The sequence below is a fragment of the Anomaloglossus baeobatrachus genome, chromosome 1 (genome assembly GCF_048569485.1).
Source record: "Anomaloglossus baeobatrachus isolate aAnoBae1 chromosome 1, aAnoBae1.hap1, whole genome shotgun sequence".
Taxonomy (NCBI): Eukaryota; Metazoa; Chordata; class Amphibia; order Anura; family Aromobatidae; genus Anomaloglossus; species Anomaloglossus baeobatrachus.
The window spans coordinates 695,321,524-695,338,545 of record NC_134353.1 but is presented as its reverse complement, the minus strand read 5'-3'; the positions used below and the strand labels follow the sequence as shown (position 1 = coordinate 695,338,545).

Genomic DNA, 17,022 nt, shown 5'->3' with positions numbered 1-17,022 from the left:
ACTCTAGTTATCAGCGCGGCCGCCGTAAAAGCGCAGGCCGCGCTGAAGTCCCCGGCGCACTACAAGTGCCAGCCGCGCCGCAGTCCCAGCGGCCGGCGCGACCAATTCCCATAAGTGAGCCTGCTTCAGCAAAGCTGAATGAGGCCATGGCACAGGCGCCGCAGCGCTGATGTCCCCCGGCGCACTACAACACCCAGCATGCTGCGGTGTGAGCGCCAAATGCACGGGGACACAGAGTACCTTGAGGAAGCAGGGCCATGTCCCTGATGTACTCCGCTCCATCCAGCATCTTCTCCAGGGGCTGTAGATGGAGCACGGTCTCAGTGCCTGGAGACCGGTAAATCCCACTTCACCCAGAGCCCTGTAAAAAGGGATGGGGAAGGAATCAGCATGTGGGCTCCTGCCGCCGTACCCGCAATGGGTACCTCAACCTTACAAACACCTCCGACATACAGTGGGGTGAGAAGGGAGCATGCTGGGGACACTATATGTGTCCTCTTTTCTTCCATCCGACATAGTCAGCAGCTGCTGCTGACTAAAAAGTGGAGCTATGCGTGGATGTGTTGCCTCCTTCGCACAAAGCACAAAACTGGTGAGCCAGTGATCCCACTGGGGGTGTATAGCCAGAAGGGGAGGGGCCTTACACTTTTAAGTGTAATACTTTGTGTGGCCTCCAGAGGCAATAGCTATACACCCAATTGTCTGGGTCTCCCAATGGAGCGACAAAGAAAGTTAAGTTGTGTGCAAAATGCTCAAATTTTGCAGTTACCCACTAAAAATTCCACAAATTCCCCATGGGAGCATACTTTAATGAACAAAAGCTGGATATTAAAGGGCAACTGTCAGCAGGTTCAGTCCAATGTCATCACAGTACCATACCTGTACTTCCATACCCACACATTATAAGTCTGTCTCCATTGTCTTGTTATCTATAGGTGAATTTATGTAAATGAGCCTGAAAGTACAAGGGCATGGCTTACACTAAAGGCCCCGTCACACTAAGCAACATCGCTAGCAACATCGCTGCTAACGAACAACTTTTGTGACGTTGCTAGCGATGTTGCTGTGTGTGACATCCAGCAACAACCTGGCCCCTGCTGTGAGGTCGTTGGTTGTTGCTGAATGTCCTGGGCCATTTTTTAGTTGTTGCTGTCCCGCTGTGAAGCACAGATCGCTGTGTGTGACAGCGAGACAGCAACAACTAAATGTGCAGGCAGCAGGAGCCGGCTTCTGTGGAGGCTGGTAACCAATGTAAACATCGGGTAACCAAGAAGCCCTGTCCTTGGTTACCCGATATTTACCTTTGATACCAGCCTCCGCCGCTCTCACTGCCTGTGCTGCCGGCTCCTGCTGTGTGCACATGTAGCTGCAGGACACATCGGGTTAATTAACCCGATGTGTGCTGTAACTAGGAGAGCAAGGAGCCAGCGCTAAGCAGTGTGCGCTGCTCCCTGCTCTGTGCACATGTAGCTGCAGCACACATCGGGAAATTAACCCCATGTGTGCTGTAACTAGGAGAGCAGGGAGCCAGCGCTAAGCAGTGTGCGCTGCTCCCTGCTCTGTGCACATGTAGCTGCAGCACACATCGGGAAATTAACCCCATGTGTGCTGTAACTAGGAGAGCAGGGAGCCAGCGCTAAGCAGTGTGCGCTGCTCCCTGCTCTCTGCACATGTAGCTACAGCACACATCGGGTAATTAACCCCATGTGTGCTGTAACTAGGAGAGCAAGGAGCCAGCGCTAAGCAGTGTGCGCTGCTCCCTGCTCTGTGCACATTTAGCTGCAGCACACATCGTGTAATTAACCTGATGTGTGCTGTAACTACGAGAGCAGGGAGCCAGCGCTCAGTGTGCGCTGCTCCCTGCTCTCTGCACGTGTAGCTCCGTGCGGTGGTAACCAAGGTAAATATCGGGTTGGTTACCCGATATTTACCTTAGTTACCAAGCGCAGCAGCTTCCACGCGGCGCTGGGGGCTTGTCACTGGTTGCTGGTGAGCTCACCAGCAACTTGTGTAGCCACGCTCCAGCGATCCCTGCCAGGTCAGGTTGCTGGTGGGATCGCTGGAGCGTTGCAGTGTGACATCTCAACAGCAACCTCCTAGCAACTTACCAGCGATCCCCATCGTTGTTGGGATCGCTGGTAAGTTGCTTAGTGTGACTGGACCTTAATAGCTCTCTGCCCCATTTCACTCCTCTTTGGTTACCAACCCCCTGCCAGTGATTGCCAAGTCACTGACATCCATCTGAAGTCTTGTGCAGGCACCATCATTTCTGGGGGCGGCGCATGCGCCGTAACATCCTGAAGGTGTTGCAAGACCATTATGCAATCTCCAGGAATGACACCGCCTGCGCAATATTGAAGAGTGACCTGTAAATCAGTGGCAGGATGCTGGCAACGGGAGGAAGGAGAGGGAACGAGTCTATGGAGCTCTAAGCCCACCCAGTTGAGGGCACATGTGCATGAGAACATGCATACATACATACACCGATATAATAAAACTGGTATGAAAGTAATCATTACAGGTCTAAAAACCTGCCGACCGGTCTTTAAAAACACCCAACATTATCTGCTCCCATCATATGCAGAGTAAGTATATTCAAGGCATTTTCTCAACATGAGACCATTCTACTGCATATTATCCTGAAAAATACCCCTCACCCATAGCTTCTGCTAAGTACTGTGCATATTCATGCATCATTTCGCACCTTCAACTCCTGAATGGCAGCTTCAATAAAACAGGCTTCTGGGGTGTCCCCCTCGATGCTGTACTGCTCGAGCAGGGCGGCCTTCTCCACGGAAATCACTTGGTTGAGTATCTGGGCTTTTGTTGCCAGAAGTAGCTTGGAAAACATGAAATGTTCCTCATCTAAGACAAAAAAAAAAAAAAAGTTTGGGCAGTTTAGCAATTACACTTACGGAAAGGGGGTTGAGGCGGTGGGAGAGGACAAAGTAAACATCCAGATCAGTCGTACGTTGGAAACTTCTGATGGAAGAAGCAGTCTATGGGGTCAAACTAAATGCTCCAGGAATCAGCCACAGTTTGAAACTGTTTTGGGACCTGCCCCATATTTACACCCTTTAGTACCTGTGGACTGACATGGGGGGCATGGCAAACGTGGTGAGATTTAGCAGCAAAGGGGTGTGGATTAACATGCAACAAAAAAAAATAAAAAAAAAAAATTGAGCAAATTTTTGCCACAAAGTAAGCTAACAAATAAGTGGACAGAAAATGTCACATTCAAACAGGATGAACCAGGTCCAATATAAGGCTATGTGCGCACTAGGCGTTTTTTACGCTGCGTTTTTATGTGCGTTTTTGTCTAAAAACGCACCCGCGGCTAAAAAAACGCGGCAAAAACGCATGCGTTTTTGCCGCGATTTGGTGCGTTTTTTGCTGCGTTTTTGCTCACTGCGTTTTTAATCAGTGCACAATGCCATTAAAGATTGTTGATGAAAAAAAAAAAAAAAAAAAGGTCTGATGTCATTTCCTTCTTCAAAATGTTCATTGTATGCAGGAGAGCAGACAGCTGCAGAACTAGTGTATGCAGGAGAGCAGACAGCAGCTGCAGAACTACAAGTCTCAGCATCCTCCATTCACTAGTGTATGGAGGAGAGCAGACAGCAGCTGCAGAACTACAAGTCTCAGCATCCTCCATTCACTAGTGTATGCAGGAGAGCAGACAGCAGCTGCAGAACTACAAGTCTCAGCATCCTCCATTCACTAGTGTATGCAGGAGAGCAGACAGCAGCTGCAGAACTACAAGTCTCAGCATCCTCCATTCACTAGTGTATGCAGGAGAGCAGACAGCAGCTGCAGAACTACAAGTCTCAGCATCCTCCATTCACTAGTGTATGCAGGAGAGCAGACAGCAGCTGCAGAACTACAAGTCTCAGCATCCTCCATTCACTAGTGTATGCAGGAGAGCAGACAGCAGCTGCAGAACTACAAGTCTCAGCATCCTCCATTCACTAGTGTATGCAGGAGAGCAGACAGCAGCTGCAGAACTACAAGTCTCAGCATCCTCCATTCACTAGTGTAAGCAGGAGAGCAGACAGCAGCTGCAGAACTACAAGTCTCAGCATCCTCCATTCACTAGTGTATGCAGGAGAGCAGACAGCAGCTGCAGAACTACAAGTCTCAGCATCCTCCATTCACTAGTGTAAGCAGGAGAGCAGACAGCAGCTGCAGAACTACAAGTCACAGCATCCTCCATTCACTAGTGTATGGAGGAGAGCAGACAGCAGCTGCAGAACTACAAGTCTCAGCATCCTCCATTCACTAGTGTATGCAGGAGAGCAGACAGCAGCTGCAGAACTACAAGGCTCAGCATCCTCCATCCAGGACTGTATGCAGTTTTTTGCCCAAAAAGAAAAAAAAAAAATGACATGGGCTTCGCCATATTGTTGTATGCTAGCCGGGTACAGCAGGCAGGTACGGGCTGCCCCCAACCCCCAGCTGCCTATTTGTACCCGGCTGGGAACCAAAAATATAGGGAAGCCCTTTTTTTTAAAATTATTTCATGAATTTCATGAAATAATTTTAAAAAAAAATGACGTGAGCTTCGCCCAATTTTTGAGTCCAGCCGGGTACAACTAGGCAGCTGGGGATTGGAATCCACAGTGCAGGGTGCCCATGCTTTCTGGGCACCCCCGCTGTGAATTGCAGTCCCGCAGCCACCCCAGAAAATGGCGCTTTCATAGAAGCGCCATCTTCTGGCGCTGTATCCAACTCTTCTAGCTGCCCTGGTGACGGGTGGCTAGCTAGGTAATAATGGAGTTAGGGCTAGCTGTATATTATCAGCTAGCCCTAAGCCCGAAATTCATGGTGTCACGCCAATATTAGACATGGCCACCATGAATTTCTAGTAATGATAAAAAAAAAAACACAACACACAGAAAAATATTTTTATTAGAAATAAAACACAACACAATTAGTGACTCCATCTTTATTGAAATAAACCCCCCTCCGCAGTAATCCTGGGTCAGGGTCCCGCGCCGTCCAATCAGGATCCAATATCATCTGATCGGTTTGCTGGAAGGCAAAGCGATCAGATGATGTGTCAGGATCAAGTGCCTGAATCCCATCACACATCAGCTGATTGTATAAAAGCCGATTATACAATCAGCTGATGCATCAGTAGAAAAAAAAAAAAAAAAAAAAAAAAAAAAAAAAAAAATAATACTCACTTATGTGCTGTGGTGATTACCGGCAGCTCCTGGAGCGATCGATTGGACAGGAGTATGATCCCGTCCGATCGCTGCCGGTAATCAGCTGATGAAGTCCCCTGACGGCAGGATCAGCTGATAGCCGGCCGGGCGCGAAAAAGCCGGCGAGACTACGATCAGCTGATGCGTCAGGTGACTGCATCAGGTGATCCACAGCCAGGTCCTGCAAGCAAGGTCCTGCCCCGGGGAGACTGCACTCAGCCAGAGCGGCGGGACCGGGAGGAGATGGGAGCGGGCATGGCACCGGGACCCTGCGGACAGGTGAGTATATGACATTTTTTTTTTTTCTACTGTTCACTTTGTTTTTCGCCGCTGCCTCCACCTCCCGCCCAGACATGGCGCCGCACGGAGCTGACATGCACAGGACGGGAGGTGGACGCAGCGGTGACGGTACCGGGAGGATTCATGCTTCTGTGTTTACCAACAGAAGGAATCCTCTTCCTGTACACGTCACTGTAGTGCCCACCCCTTGCGTGTATAGCTGCGTTTTTAGTCATAGAAACGCGGCTATATGCGTTATTCATTGCGTTTTTAACATCTCATTGAATTCAATGAGTGAAAAAAGCAGTGGAAAACGCAGAAATAATTGACATGCTGCGTTTTTGTGGTCACCACAAAAACGCAGCTAAAAAAAAAACGCTGTGTGAGGACAGCACTTCTGAAAACCCATTGACATTGCTGGGGAAGCAATGTCACTGCGTTTTCAGCACAAAAACGCGGTAAAAACGCCGCTAAAAACGCGGCAAAAACGCCTAGTGCGCACATAGCCTAAGACCATCTAGTGACTAGTCTAAGGCTGTGTTCACACCGTGCATCTTTTATGCATAGATTTCCTTCCCCAGCAAAGTTTATTTTGCAGTCCACACTGGGCATCTTTGACTGCATTTTTAAAGATGGAGCATGTCAATTTTGTGTTTGAGCTTTTGGGCCCTTCCAGTCAAATTTGACTTAAACGCATTGGTCAAAAATGCATGTGTTTTTGCTGCGGGTGCGGTTTTTTGGGGCCATAGCCTCAAATTGGGGCGATGTGTGAACATAGCCTAAATGTATCTACACTAGTTACAATATGCCCTAATGTCTGCAAAACCAGCAAAGTGTGGATTTCTTACCTCCCAAGTGGACCGGCTCATCCAGTTTTATCCACTTAGATTTGGGCATAGCCACCAGCAGACCCTTCTCCCTCCTCATCAGCTGCATTGTAATGCTGCCACCGACAGAATAAAGTGGTCGCTCTGTCGCAGCAACACTGCAAACAAAAGAAAGAAGGGAATTTTGTTTACTTACCGTAAATTCCTTTTCTTCTAGCTCCAATTGGGAGACCCAGACAGTGGGTGTATAGCTACTGCCCTCTGGAGGCCGCACAAAGAACTACACTTAAAAGTGTAAGGCCCCTCCCCTTCTGGCTATACACCCTCCCGTAGGAGTACGGATTCCTCAGTTTTAGTACCAAAGCAAGAAGGAGGAAAGCCAATAACAGTTTCAAAAACAAATTCAATCCGATAACAAGATCGGAGAACTTAAGAAACAACATGAACAACATGTGCACCCGAAAACGAAACCCTAAGAACAAATAGGGCGGGTGCTGGGTCTCCCAATTGGAGCTAGAAGAAAAGGAATTTACGGTAAGTAAACAAAATTCCCTTCTTTTTCGCTCCTAATTGGGAGACCCAGACAGTGGGACGTCCAAAAGCAGTCCCTGGGTGGGTAAAAAGATACCACATGAACGGGCTGTCAGACAGCCTCTTCCTACAGGTGGGCCACCGCCGCCTGAAGGACCTGTCTACCTAGGCTGGCATCTGCCGAAGCGTAGGTATGCACTTGATAGTGTTTGGTAAACGTGTGCAGACTCGACCAGGTAGCCGCCTGGCACACTTGCTGAGCCGTAGCCTGATGCCGCAATGCCCAGGACGCACCCACGGCTCTGGTAGAATGGGCCTTCAGTCCAGATGGAATCGGAAGCCCAGCAGAACGGTATGTGTGAAGAATTGGTTCCTTGATCCACCGCGCCAGGGTGGATTTGGAAGCTTGCGATCCCTTATGCTGCCCAGCGACTAGGACAAAGAGCGCATCAGAACGGCGTAGAGACGCCGTGCGAGAAATGTAAATCCTGAGTGCTCTCACCAGGTCCAACAGATGTAAACCCTTTTCAAATTGGTGAACTGGATGCGGACACAAAGATGGCAAAGTGATATCCTGATTGAGATGAAAGGAAGAAACCACCTTGGGAGAAAACTCTGGAATTGGACGCAGTACTACCTTGTCTTGGTGAAACACCAGGAAGGGAGATTTGCAAGATAACGCCGCTAGCTCGGACACTCTTCGAAGAGACGTGACCGCCACAAGAAAAACTACCTTTTGTGAAAGCCGAGAAAGGGGAACCTCTTTCAAAGGCTCGAAAGGCGGCTTCTGGAGAGCAATGAGAACCTTGTTCAGATCCCAGGGTTCCAATGGCCGTCTGTAAGGAGGAACGATATGACAAACTCCTTGGAGAAACGTGCGTACTTTAGAAAGCCGTGCCAAGCGCTTCTGAAAGAATACGGATAGCGCGGAGACTTGACCCTTAAGAGAGCTAAGCGACAAACCTTTTTCCAACCCAGACTGCAGGAAGGAAAGAAAAATTGGCAATGCAAATGGCCAGGGAGAAAACCCTTGAGCCAAGCACCACGCTAAGAAAATCTTCCACGTCCTGTGATAGATCTTAGCTGAGGATGGTTTTCTAGCCTGTCTCATTGTGGCAACAACTTCATGAGATAAACCTGAGGCCGCTAGGATCCAGGACTCAATGGCCACACAGTCAGGTTCAGGGCCGCAGAATTCAGATGGAAAAACGGCCCTTGAGACAGCAAATCTGGACGGTCTGGTAGTGTCCACGGTTGGCCTACCGTGAGGTGCCACAGATCCGGGTACCACGACCTCCTTGGCCAGTCTGGAGCGACGAGAATGGCGCGGCGGCAGTCGGACCTGATTTTGCGGAGCACTCTGGGCAACAATGCCAGAGGTGGGAACACATACGGTAGCCGGAACTGCGACCAATCTTGAACTAAGGCGTCTGCCGCCAGAGCTCGGTGATCGTGAGACCGTGCCATGAAAACCGGGACTTTGTTGTTGTGCCGTGACGCCATCAGATCGACGTCCGGCATCCCCCAGCGGCGACAGATCTCCTGAAACACGTCCGGGTGAAGGGACCATTCCCCTGCGTCCATGCCCTGGCGACTGAGAAAGTCTGCTTCCCAGTTTTCTACGCCTGGGATGTGGACTGCGGATATGGTGGATGCCGTGTCTTCCACCCACGTCAGAATCCGCCGGACTTCCTGGAAGGCTTGCCGACTGCGTGTTCCCCCTTGGTGGTTGATGTATGCCACCGCTGTGGAGTTGTCCGACTGAATTCGGATCTGCTTGCCTTCCAGCCACTGTTGGAAGGCTCGCAGGGCAAGATAGATTGCTCTGATTTCCAGAACATTGATCTGCAGGGTGGACTCTTCCTGAGTCCACGTCCCCTGAGCCCTGTGGTGGAGAAACACCGCTCCCCACCCTGATAGGCTCGCATCCGTCGTGACCACTGCCCAGGACGGGGGAAGGAACGACTTTCCCTGTGACAATGAGGTGGGGAGAAGCCACCAACGCAGAGAGTCCTTGGCAGTCTGAGAGAGGGAGACAGTCCTGTCGAGGGACGTCGATTTCCCATCCCATTGGCGTAGAATGTCCCATTGTAGAGGGCGCAGATGAAACTGCGCGAACGGGACTGCCTCCATTGCTGCTACCATCTTTCCTAGGAAATGCATGAGGCGCCTCAGCGAGTGCGAATGGCTCTGAAGGAGAGATTGCACTCCAGTCCGTAGCGAGCACTGCTTGTCCAGTGGAAGCTTCACTATCGCTGAGAGAGTATGAAACTCCATGCCAAGATAAGTCAGAGATTGGGTCGGGGTTAGATGAGACTTTGGAAAGTTGATAATCCACCCGAAACTCTGGAGAGTGTCTAGTGCCACCTTCAGACTGTGTTGGCATGCCTCTTGAGAGGGTGCCTTTATAAGCAGGTCGTCTAGATACGGGATGACCGAGTGACCCTGCGAGTGCAGAACAGCTACTACTGCTGCCATGACTTTGGTGAAGACCCGGGGGGCTGTTGCCAGACCGAAAGGTAACGCTACGAACTGCAGGTGTTCGTCGTGTATGACGAAGCGTAGGAAACGCTGATGCTCTGGTGCAATCGGCACGTGGAGATACGCATCTTTGATATCTATTGATGCTAGAAAATCTCCTTGAGACATTGAGGCTATGACGGAGCGTAGGGATTCCATCCGGAACCTCCTGACTTTTACGTGTCTGTTGAGCAACTTTAGATCCAGGACGGGTCGATACGATCCGTCCTTTTTTGGGACCACAAACAGATTGGAGTAAAAACCGTGACCTTGTTCCTGAAGAGGGACGGAGGTCACCACTCCTTCCGCCTTTAGAGCGGCCACCGCCTGCAACAGAGCATCGGCTCGGTCTGGTGGTGGAGAAGTTCTGAAGAAACGAGTTGGCGGACGAGAACTGAACTCTATCCTGTACCCGTGAGACAGAATATCCCTCACCCAACTGTCTTTGACGCGTGACAGCCAAATGTCGCCAAAGTGGGAAAGCCTCCCACCGACCGCGGGTGTGGGAATCGGAGACTGCAAGTCAGGAGGACGCCGTCTTGGCAACGGTTCCTCCGGCTGTCCTTTTTGGGCGTGACTGAGACCTCCAAGGATCTGAGCGTCTCTGGTCTTTTTGAGTCTTTTTTGACGAGGCGAATTGGGACCTGCCCGGTCCTCGAAAGGACCGATAACCAGACTGACCCTTCCTCTGTTGGGGTTTGTTTTGTCTGTGTTGCGGTAAGGATGAGTCCTTACCCTTGGAGTGTTTGATGATTTCATCCAAACGCTCTCCAAACAATCGGTCACGAGAAAAAGGCAAATTGGTTAAGCACTTCTTGGAATGAGAATCTGCTTTCCAATGTCTCAACCACAGGGCCCTACGCAAAACAACGGAGTTGGCTGACGCCACTGCCGTGCGGCTTGTAGCGTCAAGAACAGCATTAATCGCGTACGACGCGAATGCCGCCATTTGCGAGGTCAATGGTGCTACCTGCGGGGCAAATGCACGTGTGACTGAGTCGACTTGCGCAAGCCCGGCTGAGATAGCTTGGAGTGCCCATACGGCCGCAAAAGAAGGCGCTAATGACGCTCCAATCGCTTCATAGATGGATTTCAGCCAGAGCTCCATCTGCCTGTCAGTGGCATCTTTAAGTGCCGCTCCATCTTCAACTGCAACCAAGGATCTAGCTGCAAGCCTGGAAATTGGAGGATCCACTTTTGGACACTGGGTCCAACCCTTGACCACCTCAGGGGGAAAAGGATAGCGTGTATCTTTAAGCCGTTTAGAAAAACGCCTTTCAGGATAAGCGTGGGGTTTCTGGATTGCGTCTCTAAAGTCAGCGTGGTCCAGAAAAGTGCTTAATGTACGCTTAGGGTATCTGAAATGGATTCTCTCGTGCTGCGAAGCTGACTCCTCTACAAGAGGAGCTGGTGGGGAAATATTTAACATCTTATTGATGTTAAATATAAGATCATTAACTATGGCGTCACCATCTGGTGTATCTAGATTGAGAGCGGTCCCAGGATCAGAATCCTGGTCAGTTACGTCCGCCTCATCACCCATAGATTCATCTCGCTGGGATCCTGACCATTGAGATGAATGTGAAGGCCCGTCATAGCGAGCCCGCTTAGGCTGCCCTGGGCCATCGTCCGAGTCAGAGTCTTCACCCTGAGGTGTATATGCCCGTCCCGGAGCTTGGAGGTAATTCAGCTGAGGGGGACCAGGGGGCAATGATTGCACAGTGTCCGTGGCCTGAAGTACAGGCCTAGCTCGCAATGTGTCAAGAATTTGTGACATAGTGAGAGACATTCTGTCAGCAAAAGCTGCAAACTCAGTTCCTGTCACTTGGACAGCATTCACAGGTGGTACACCCTGGGTCACGTCCAGCAGAGGCCCCGGCTGTGCAAGCGCCGCAGGGGCCGAGCACTGCACACAATGGGAGTCCGTGGAGCCTGCCGGTAGAAAAGTCCCACATGCGGTGCAGGAAGCATATAATGTCTGTGCCTTGGCACCCTTGCGTTTTACGGACGACATGCTGCTGGCTCTCTGCAATGTGAGAGAGTCTATAGCCAAAGGGCGACCAGCGCTATGTAATACCAAGTATTTGTAAAAACAAAATACTAAGAATACTACTGGCACAAGAGGGGGTGAGCCCTGAGGGCTGCTTACCGCCCGCTGAATAGCGGGTAAGAGGCGAAGATTCCTTGTCTGGGTCTCCCCGGCTCCCCTCTGCAGCCCAGCGTGTCAGCAGGAATGGCTGCCGGCGTCTGTGGAGAGGGGCGGTCCGTGGGAGTTCCCAAACAAAAGTGCGGGAAACAGTGTCCCCTCTGTGCCTATTGTGAGGGCTGGAGTATGTAAAAACGACTCCAGCCCTCAGCGCTGATGCACTGACCAGCGTCCCGCCCCTCTCGTGACTGGCAGGTCTGGGGGCGGGAACGAACGGAAGCAGGCCGCAAAAGCCGGGGACTCGAGTTATCAGCGCGGCCGCCGTAAAAGCGCGGGCCGCGCTGAAGTCCCCGGCGCACCACAAGTGCCAGCCGCGCCGCAGTCCCAGCGGCCGGCGCGACCGATTCCCAGAAGTGTGCCTGCTTCAGCGAAGCTGAATGAGGCCATGGCACAAGCGCCGCAGCGCTGATGTCCCCCGGCGCACTACAACACCCAGCATGCTGCGGTGTGAGCGCCAAATGCACGGGGACACAGAGTACCTTGAGGAAGCAGGGCCATGTCCCTGATGTACTCCGCTCCATCCAGCATCTTCTCCAGGGGCTGTAGATGGAGCACGGTCTCAGTGCCTGGAGACCAGTAAATCCCACTTCACCCAGAGCCCTGTAAAAAGGGATGGGGAAGGAATCAGCATGTGGGCTCCTGCCGCCGTACCCGCAATGGGTACCTCAACCTTACAAACACCTCCGACATACAGTGGGGTGAGAAGGGAGCATGCTGGGAGCCCTGTATGGGCCCTCTGTCACAAACCACCGGGGGGGTCACTCAGAAATCCCCCGCGCTGGCTACCAGTACGTCACAATCGGGGGGTAACAAGTGGGGGTCACCCCTCCTTTATACCTCCCGACCGACAGACAGAGCACGTGACGCGCTCTCTAGCGCCCCTCTTATAGTCAGGCCAATTATGGAATTGCCCGACAATAAGCAAGGAGGCCGCTATACTACTTATGCCGATTATTGAAGGGTCCCCGGTGAGAGTAGGGTATATATTCCCCCGACCTCCGCGGGCGGAATATATAATATCTTCCCGAATCTCACTGGCCTCCCCACAATAATCCTTGGCACAACTCGCTGCCACCAACCGCTTCACGGTAACTATTAGCCGAACACACAGACGTGGGATTCAAGATCGAGATAACAGAACAGCCCAAGATTAATTATATAATTTAATCGGCCTAAAGCACACTAGAACTACAATATATACAATAGGGAATCTACAGAATATACATATGTCAGAGTACAGTTACAATCAAAGCATGGGTTACAAACAGGCATACACAGTTCCAGCAGTTACCTTGTTGCGTCTGGCCACAGGGGGGCGCTGTAGGCCAGGTTTCCAGGAACTCCCTCACAGGTCTTTCCCAACCAGGCCCCCGAGCAGAAGAACACTGGAAAATGGCCGAAGTAGGGTTATCAACCTGGGCAATCCAGGTCCCCTCCTACCTTAGTGACCTCACAGGGAAGCACTGCTCCACCCCTGGCTGGAGTTATGGACAAAATCCACAACATGGAATATGGCCATAACTTGGCCTGGGAGCGTCGTAGGCGGACGCCAATGCTCTCATTGTGACAGTTATGAATTTAGCTACAGAACGAGGGGACTCATGACCTGTCTGCCAGTTCCCCATTGGCTGATATCACGCCTGGGGCATTTCCCAATGTCCTGCTCCCATAAAAAGGGGGTGCCGGCATCGTCCACATGCGGAGACACCATTTTTATGGTTGCCATATTTATCGGAAATATGGCTTGCGAGATATGAACCATTTTTTACTGGAGTCGTTCTGTCTGGCTATTTCCATAGCCTTGCTAACTAGCTAGCAGCTCCTACTACAGGGTGACGGCAGGGAGTCATCCTGTGTCCATTGTCCCTAAGCCACCTAATTTCCATATCACAGGACATGGCCATGGGATTTGTTGCTAAACCAGTTGTGTGAAGGAAAGGGGGGGTGACACCAGGAGAGGGCTTCCTGACATACTTGAATATCATGATTTATCGTCATATCTCCGGATTTACCTCACACCTCCCCCCTTTTGAGGGCGCTAGGGGGCAGCACACTCCGGTGTTCCCCCGTGCGCCCGTCCGCGACCTCTCCTTGTCGGGACAGCCCGTCTGCGTTACCGTGGTCACGGCCCCTTTTGTGGCGAATGGTGAAGTTGTATTGCTGGAGCGCAAGGCTCCATCGCAACAATCGCCCATTCGTCCCAGAGACGGTGTGCAACCAGCTGAGGGGATTGTGGTCCGTCTCCACGATGAAGTGGCGCCCGTATAGATAGGGTTGCAGACGCTGCAGGGCCCACACTATGGCCAGGCACTCCTTCTCCATCGTGGAATAGGCAACTTCCCTTGGTAACAGCTTCCTGCTCAGGTACAAGACTGGGTGCTCTTGGCTCGCAGAGTCCACCTGGCTGAGCACCGCACCGAGGCCGAAGTCACTGGCGTCGGTCTGTACTACAAACGGCCGCGTGAAGTCGGCCGCCTGTAGCACGGGCGGGCTGGACAGGGCGTCCTTTAGGGCCCGGAAGGCTGTCTCGCAGTCCATTGTCCAATCGACTGCAGAGGGCAGCTTCTTCTTGGTGAGGTCCGTCAAGGGCTTTGCCAGGCTACTATAGCATGGAACAAACCTCCTATAGTACCCAGCGGTCCCCAAGAAGGACATCACCTGCTTCTTGGTCCTGGGGGTGGGCCAGGATGCGATGGCCTCCACTTTCTCAGGCTCGGGCTTCAGTGTTCTCCCGCCTACCCGGTGACCGAGGTACTGGACCTCGCTCATGGCCAGCTGACACTTTCCCGGCTTGATGGTCAAACCTGCCCGGTGGATCCGCCTGAGCACCTGTGCTAGATGCTCTAGGTGGTCCTCCCAGGTGGGACTGAAGACGGCAATGTCATCTAGGTACGCGGCCGCGTACCCTTCAAGTCCCTTGAGCAGGGTGTTGACCATCCGCTGGAAAGTGGCAGGGGCATTCCTCATCCCGAATGGCATCACCGTGGACTCGTACAGTCCAAATGGGGTAATAAAGGCAGAGCGTTCCCTGGCCTTGCGAGTCAGGGGGATCTGCCAATATCCCCGGCTCAGGTCCATGATGGTCAGGTACTGAGCCCCGGCCAACTGATCGAGCAGGTCATCGATGCGTGGCATTGGGTACGCATCGGCGACCGTGACAGCATTGAGCCCCCTGTAGTCCACGCAGAACCGAGTGGTTCGGTCCTTCTTAGGGACGAGGACTACAGGCGAGGCCCAAGCGCTGTTGGATGCCTGGATCACCCCCAGCTTCAGCATCTCGTCAATCTCCTGGCGCATGTGTTGCTGCACCTCCAGGGAGACCCGATATGCTGAACGCCGGATCGGGGGATGATCCCCAGTGTCCACGTGATGGACAGCCAAGTCAGTCCTTCCGGGCTGGTTGGTAAACAACCCCCGGAAGGGGAGGAGGGTGGCCCACAGCTGGGACCGTTGGTCTTCCAAGAGCTGGTGGCCAACCTCCACATCCTCAATGGATCCGCCTGCCCTAACCTGGGCTAGCATATCCAAGAGGGTTTCCGCTTCTCCCTCCTCGGGCAGGTTGCACACGGGGAGCGCACATGCCTCCCGCTCATGATGTGCCTTCATCATGTTCACATGGAAGGGCTTCCGCCTTCCACGGGCAGGGTCCAGGGTGACCAGGTACGTTACAGGGTTGAGCTGCTGGTACACGAGGTATGGGCCTTTCCAGGCTGCCTGAAGCTTGTCCTGTGGTACGGGGACCAGTACCCACACCTCTTGACCCACTTGGTAGGTCCTCTCACAAGCGTTCTGGTCGTACCAACGCTTCTGATCGGCCTGGGCTTGAGCCATATTGTCGTGTACCAGTTGCGTCAAGGCCTGCATTTTGTCCCGGAAGCGCATGACATACTCGATAACCGACACTCCAGGGGTGGCCAAATCCCCTTCCCAAGCCTCTTTCACCAGAGCCAGGGGGCCCCGCACACGTCGCCCGTACAGGAGCTCAAACGGTGAGAATCCTGTTGAGGCCTGTGGAACCTCCCGGTAAGCAAATAACAGGTGTGGGAGATACCGCTCCCAGTCACGCCCATGGGAGTCGACCAACATCTTAAGCATCTGCTTTAAGGTGCCATTGAACCGCTCGCACAGGCCATTAGTCTGTGGATGGTACGGGCTGGCCACCAGATGTCGCACCTGGACTTGCTTACAGAGGGCCTCCATCAGCTGGGACATGAATTGGGTCCCCCGGTCAGTGAGCATTTCCTGGGGAAAACCCACTCGGGAGAAAATCTCCAGCAATGCGGTGGCCACCTTGTCAGCCCGAATGGACGACAAGGCCACTGCTTCTGGGTACCGGGTGGCATAGTCCACTACCGTCAGTAGGAAGCGTTTCCCGGAGCTGCTGGGGATGGCCAGCGGGCCGACCAGATCCACAGCCACCCTCCTGAAAGGCTCATCGATGATTGGCAGAGATACTAGTGGGGCTTTGGGGCGTGGCCCCGCCTTCCCCCCTCTCTGACAGGTTTCACACGAACGGCAGTAGGCAGCCACATCGGCCCCCATTTTTGGCCAGTAGAAATGCTGGTTTAACCTTGCCTTGGTCTTAGCGATCCCTAGGTGTCCGGCCATCGGAATCTCATGTGCGATCCGCAACAACTCCGTCCGGAACGGATAGGGTACCACCAACTGTCGGTCCCTGGGCCACGCCTCCGGTGAACCCTGCTGGACCGTGGCCCGGTACAGCCGTCCTTGGTCCCAGACCACTCGCTCCGGGTCCGAGTCCGAGGGAGGCTGTGCCGCCTGCTCCTTAAGAGCTTTCAGGCTGTCGTCAGCTTCTAACGCTGCCTGAAACCCCTGACTAGATGTGGCCAGAATCGACGAGACTGTCACATCTTCAGTCAGTACCCCGGGACCTGTGTCCTGGCCTCCACCTGACTCGGCTGCCACTTGGTCAGAAGGGGAAGAGCTATCGGACCTCCGGGAGGCCCCTTGGCTTCCAGCACTCCCACTGCGGGTGACAGCGGCCACAGCCGCTGCGACCGTGGGTCGTGCCTGCTCCTCCTCCGTTCCTGACCAAGTCGCCGGTTCAGGCAGACCTACCTGGCTTCCTGACACCCCGGTTGTGGGGGAACCATGCACCGAGATCTTACCTGGGAGCACTTCCGCTCCTGGACCGGCCCCAATCTCACCTGCCTGTTCCCCTCCTGCAGCAACAGAACCCCGCTGTGAAATCTCTGGGGACCCCACATTTGCTGTGGTAGCCCCCACCCCACACACTGGTCCTCCCCCTGCAGCACCCTGCTCTCTGCTTATCCCTGCAGAGGGCAACAGATCCCAGCTCACAGGCTGGTTACTTGTAGAGGCATTGTCACACCTTTCTCTGACCCCCTCCCCTGTCACAGCTGCAGCTGAGTGTGTGTCTATGGTGTCTATGCAAGCAGAAATATCAGAGTTCACTCCCTCCTCCCTTACA

General features: G+C 52.9%; 1 protein-coding gene across 1 annotated transcript in view; it reads right to left on the bottom strand.

The window, feature by feature from the left end:
• RNF10 (ring finger protein 10) overlaps positions 1–17,022 on the bottom strand; it is a 50,571-nt gene that overhangs the window by 12,911 nt on the left and 20,638 nt on the right. The window contains exons 6-7 of the mRNA XM_075320554.1: positions 6,335–6,471; positions 2,705–2,865 (exon numbers count right to left, since the gene is read on the bottom strand). Coding sequence (XP_075176669.1) covers positions 2,705–2,865; positions 6,335–6,471 — 298 coding nt within the window. The remainder of the gene's footprint in view (positions 1–2,704; positions 2,866–6,334; positions 6,472–17,022) is intronic.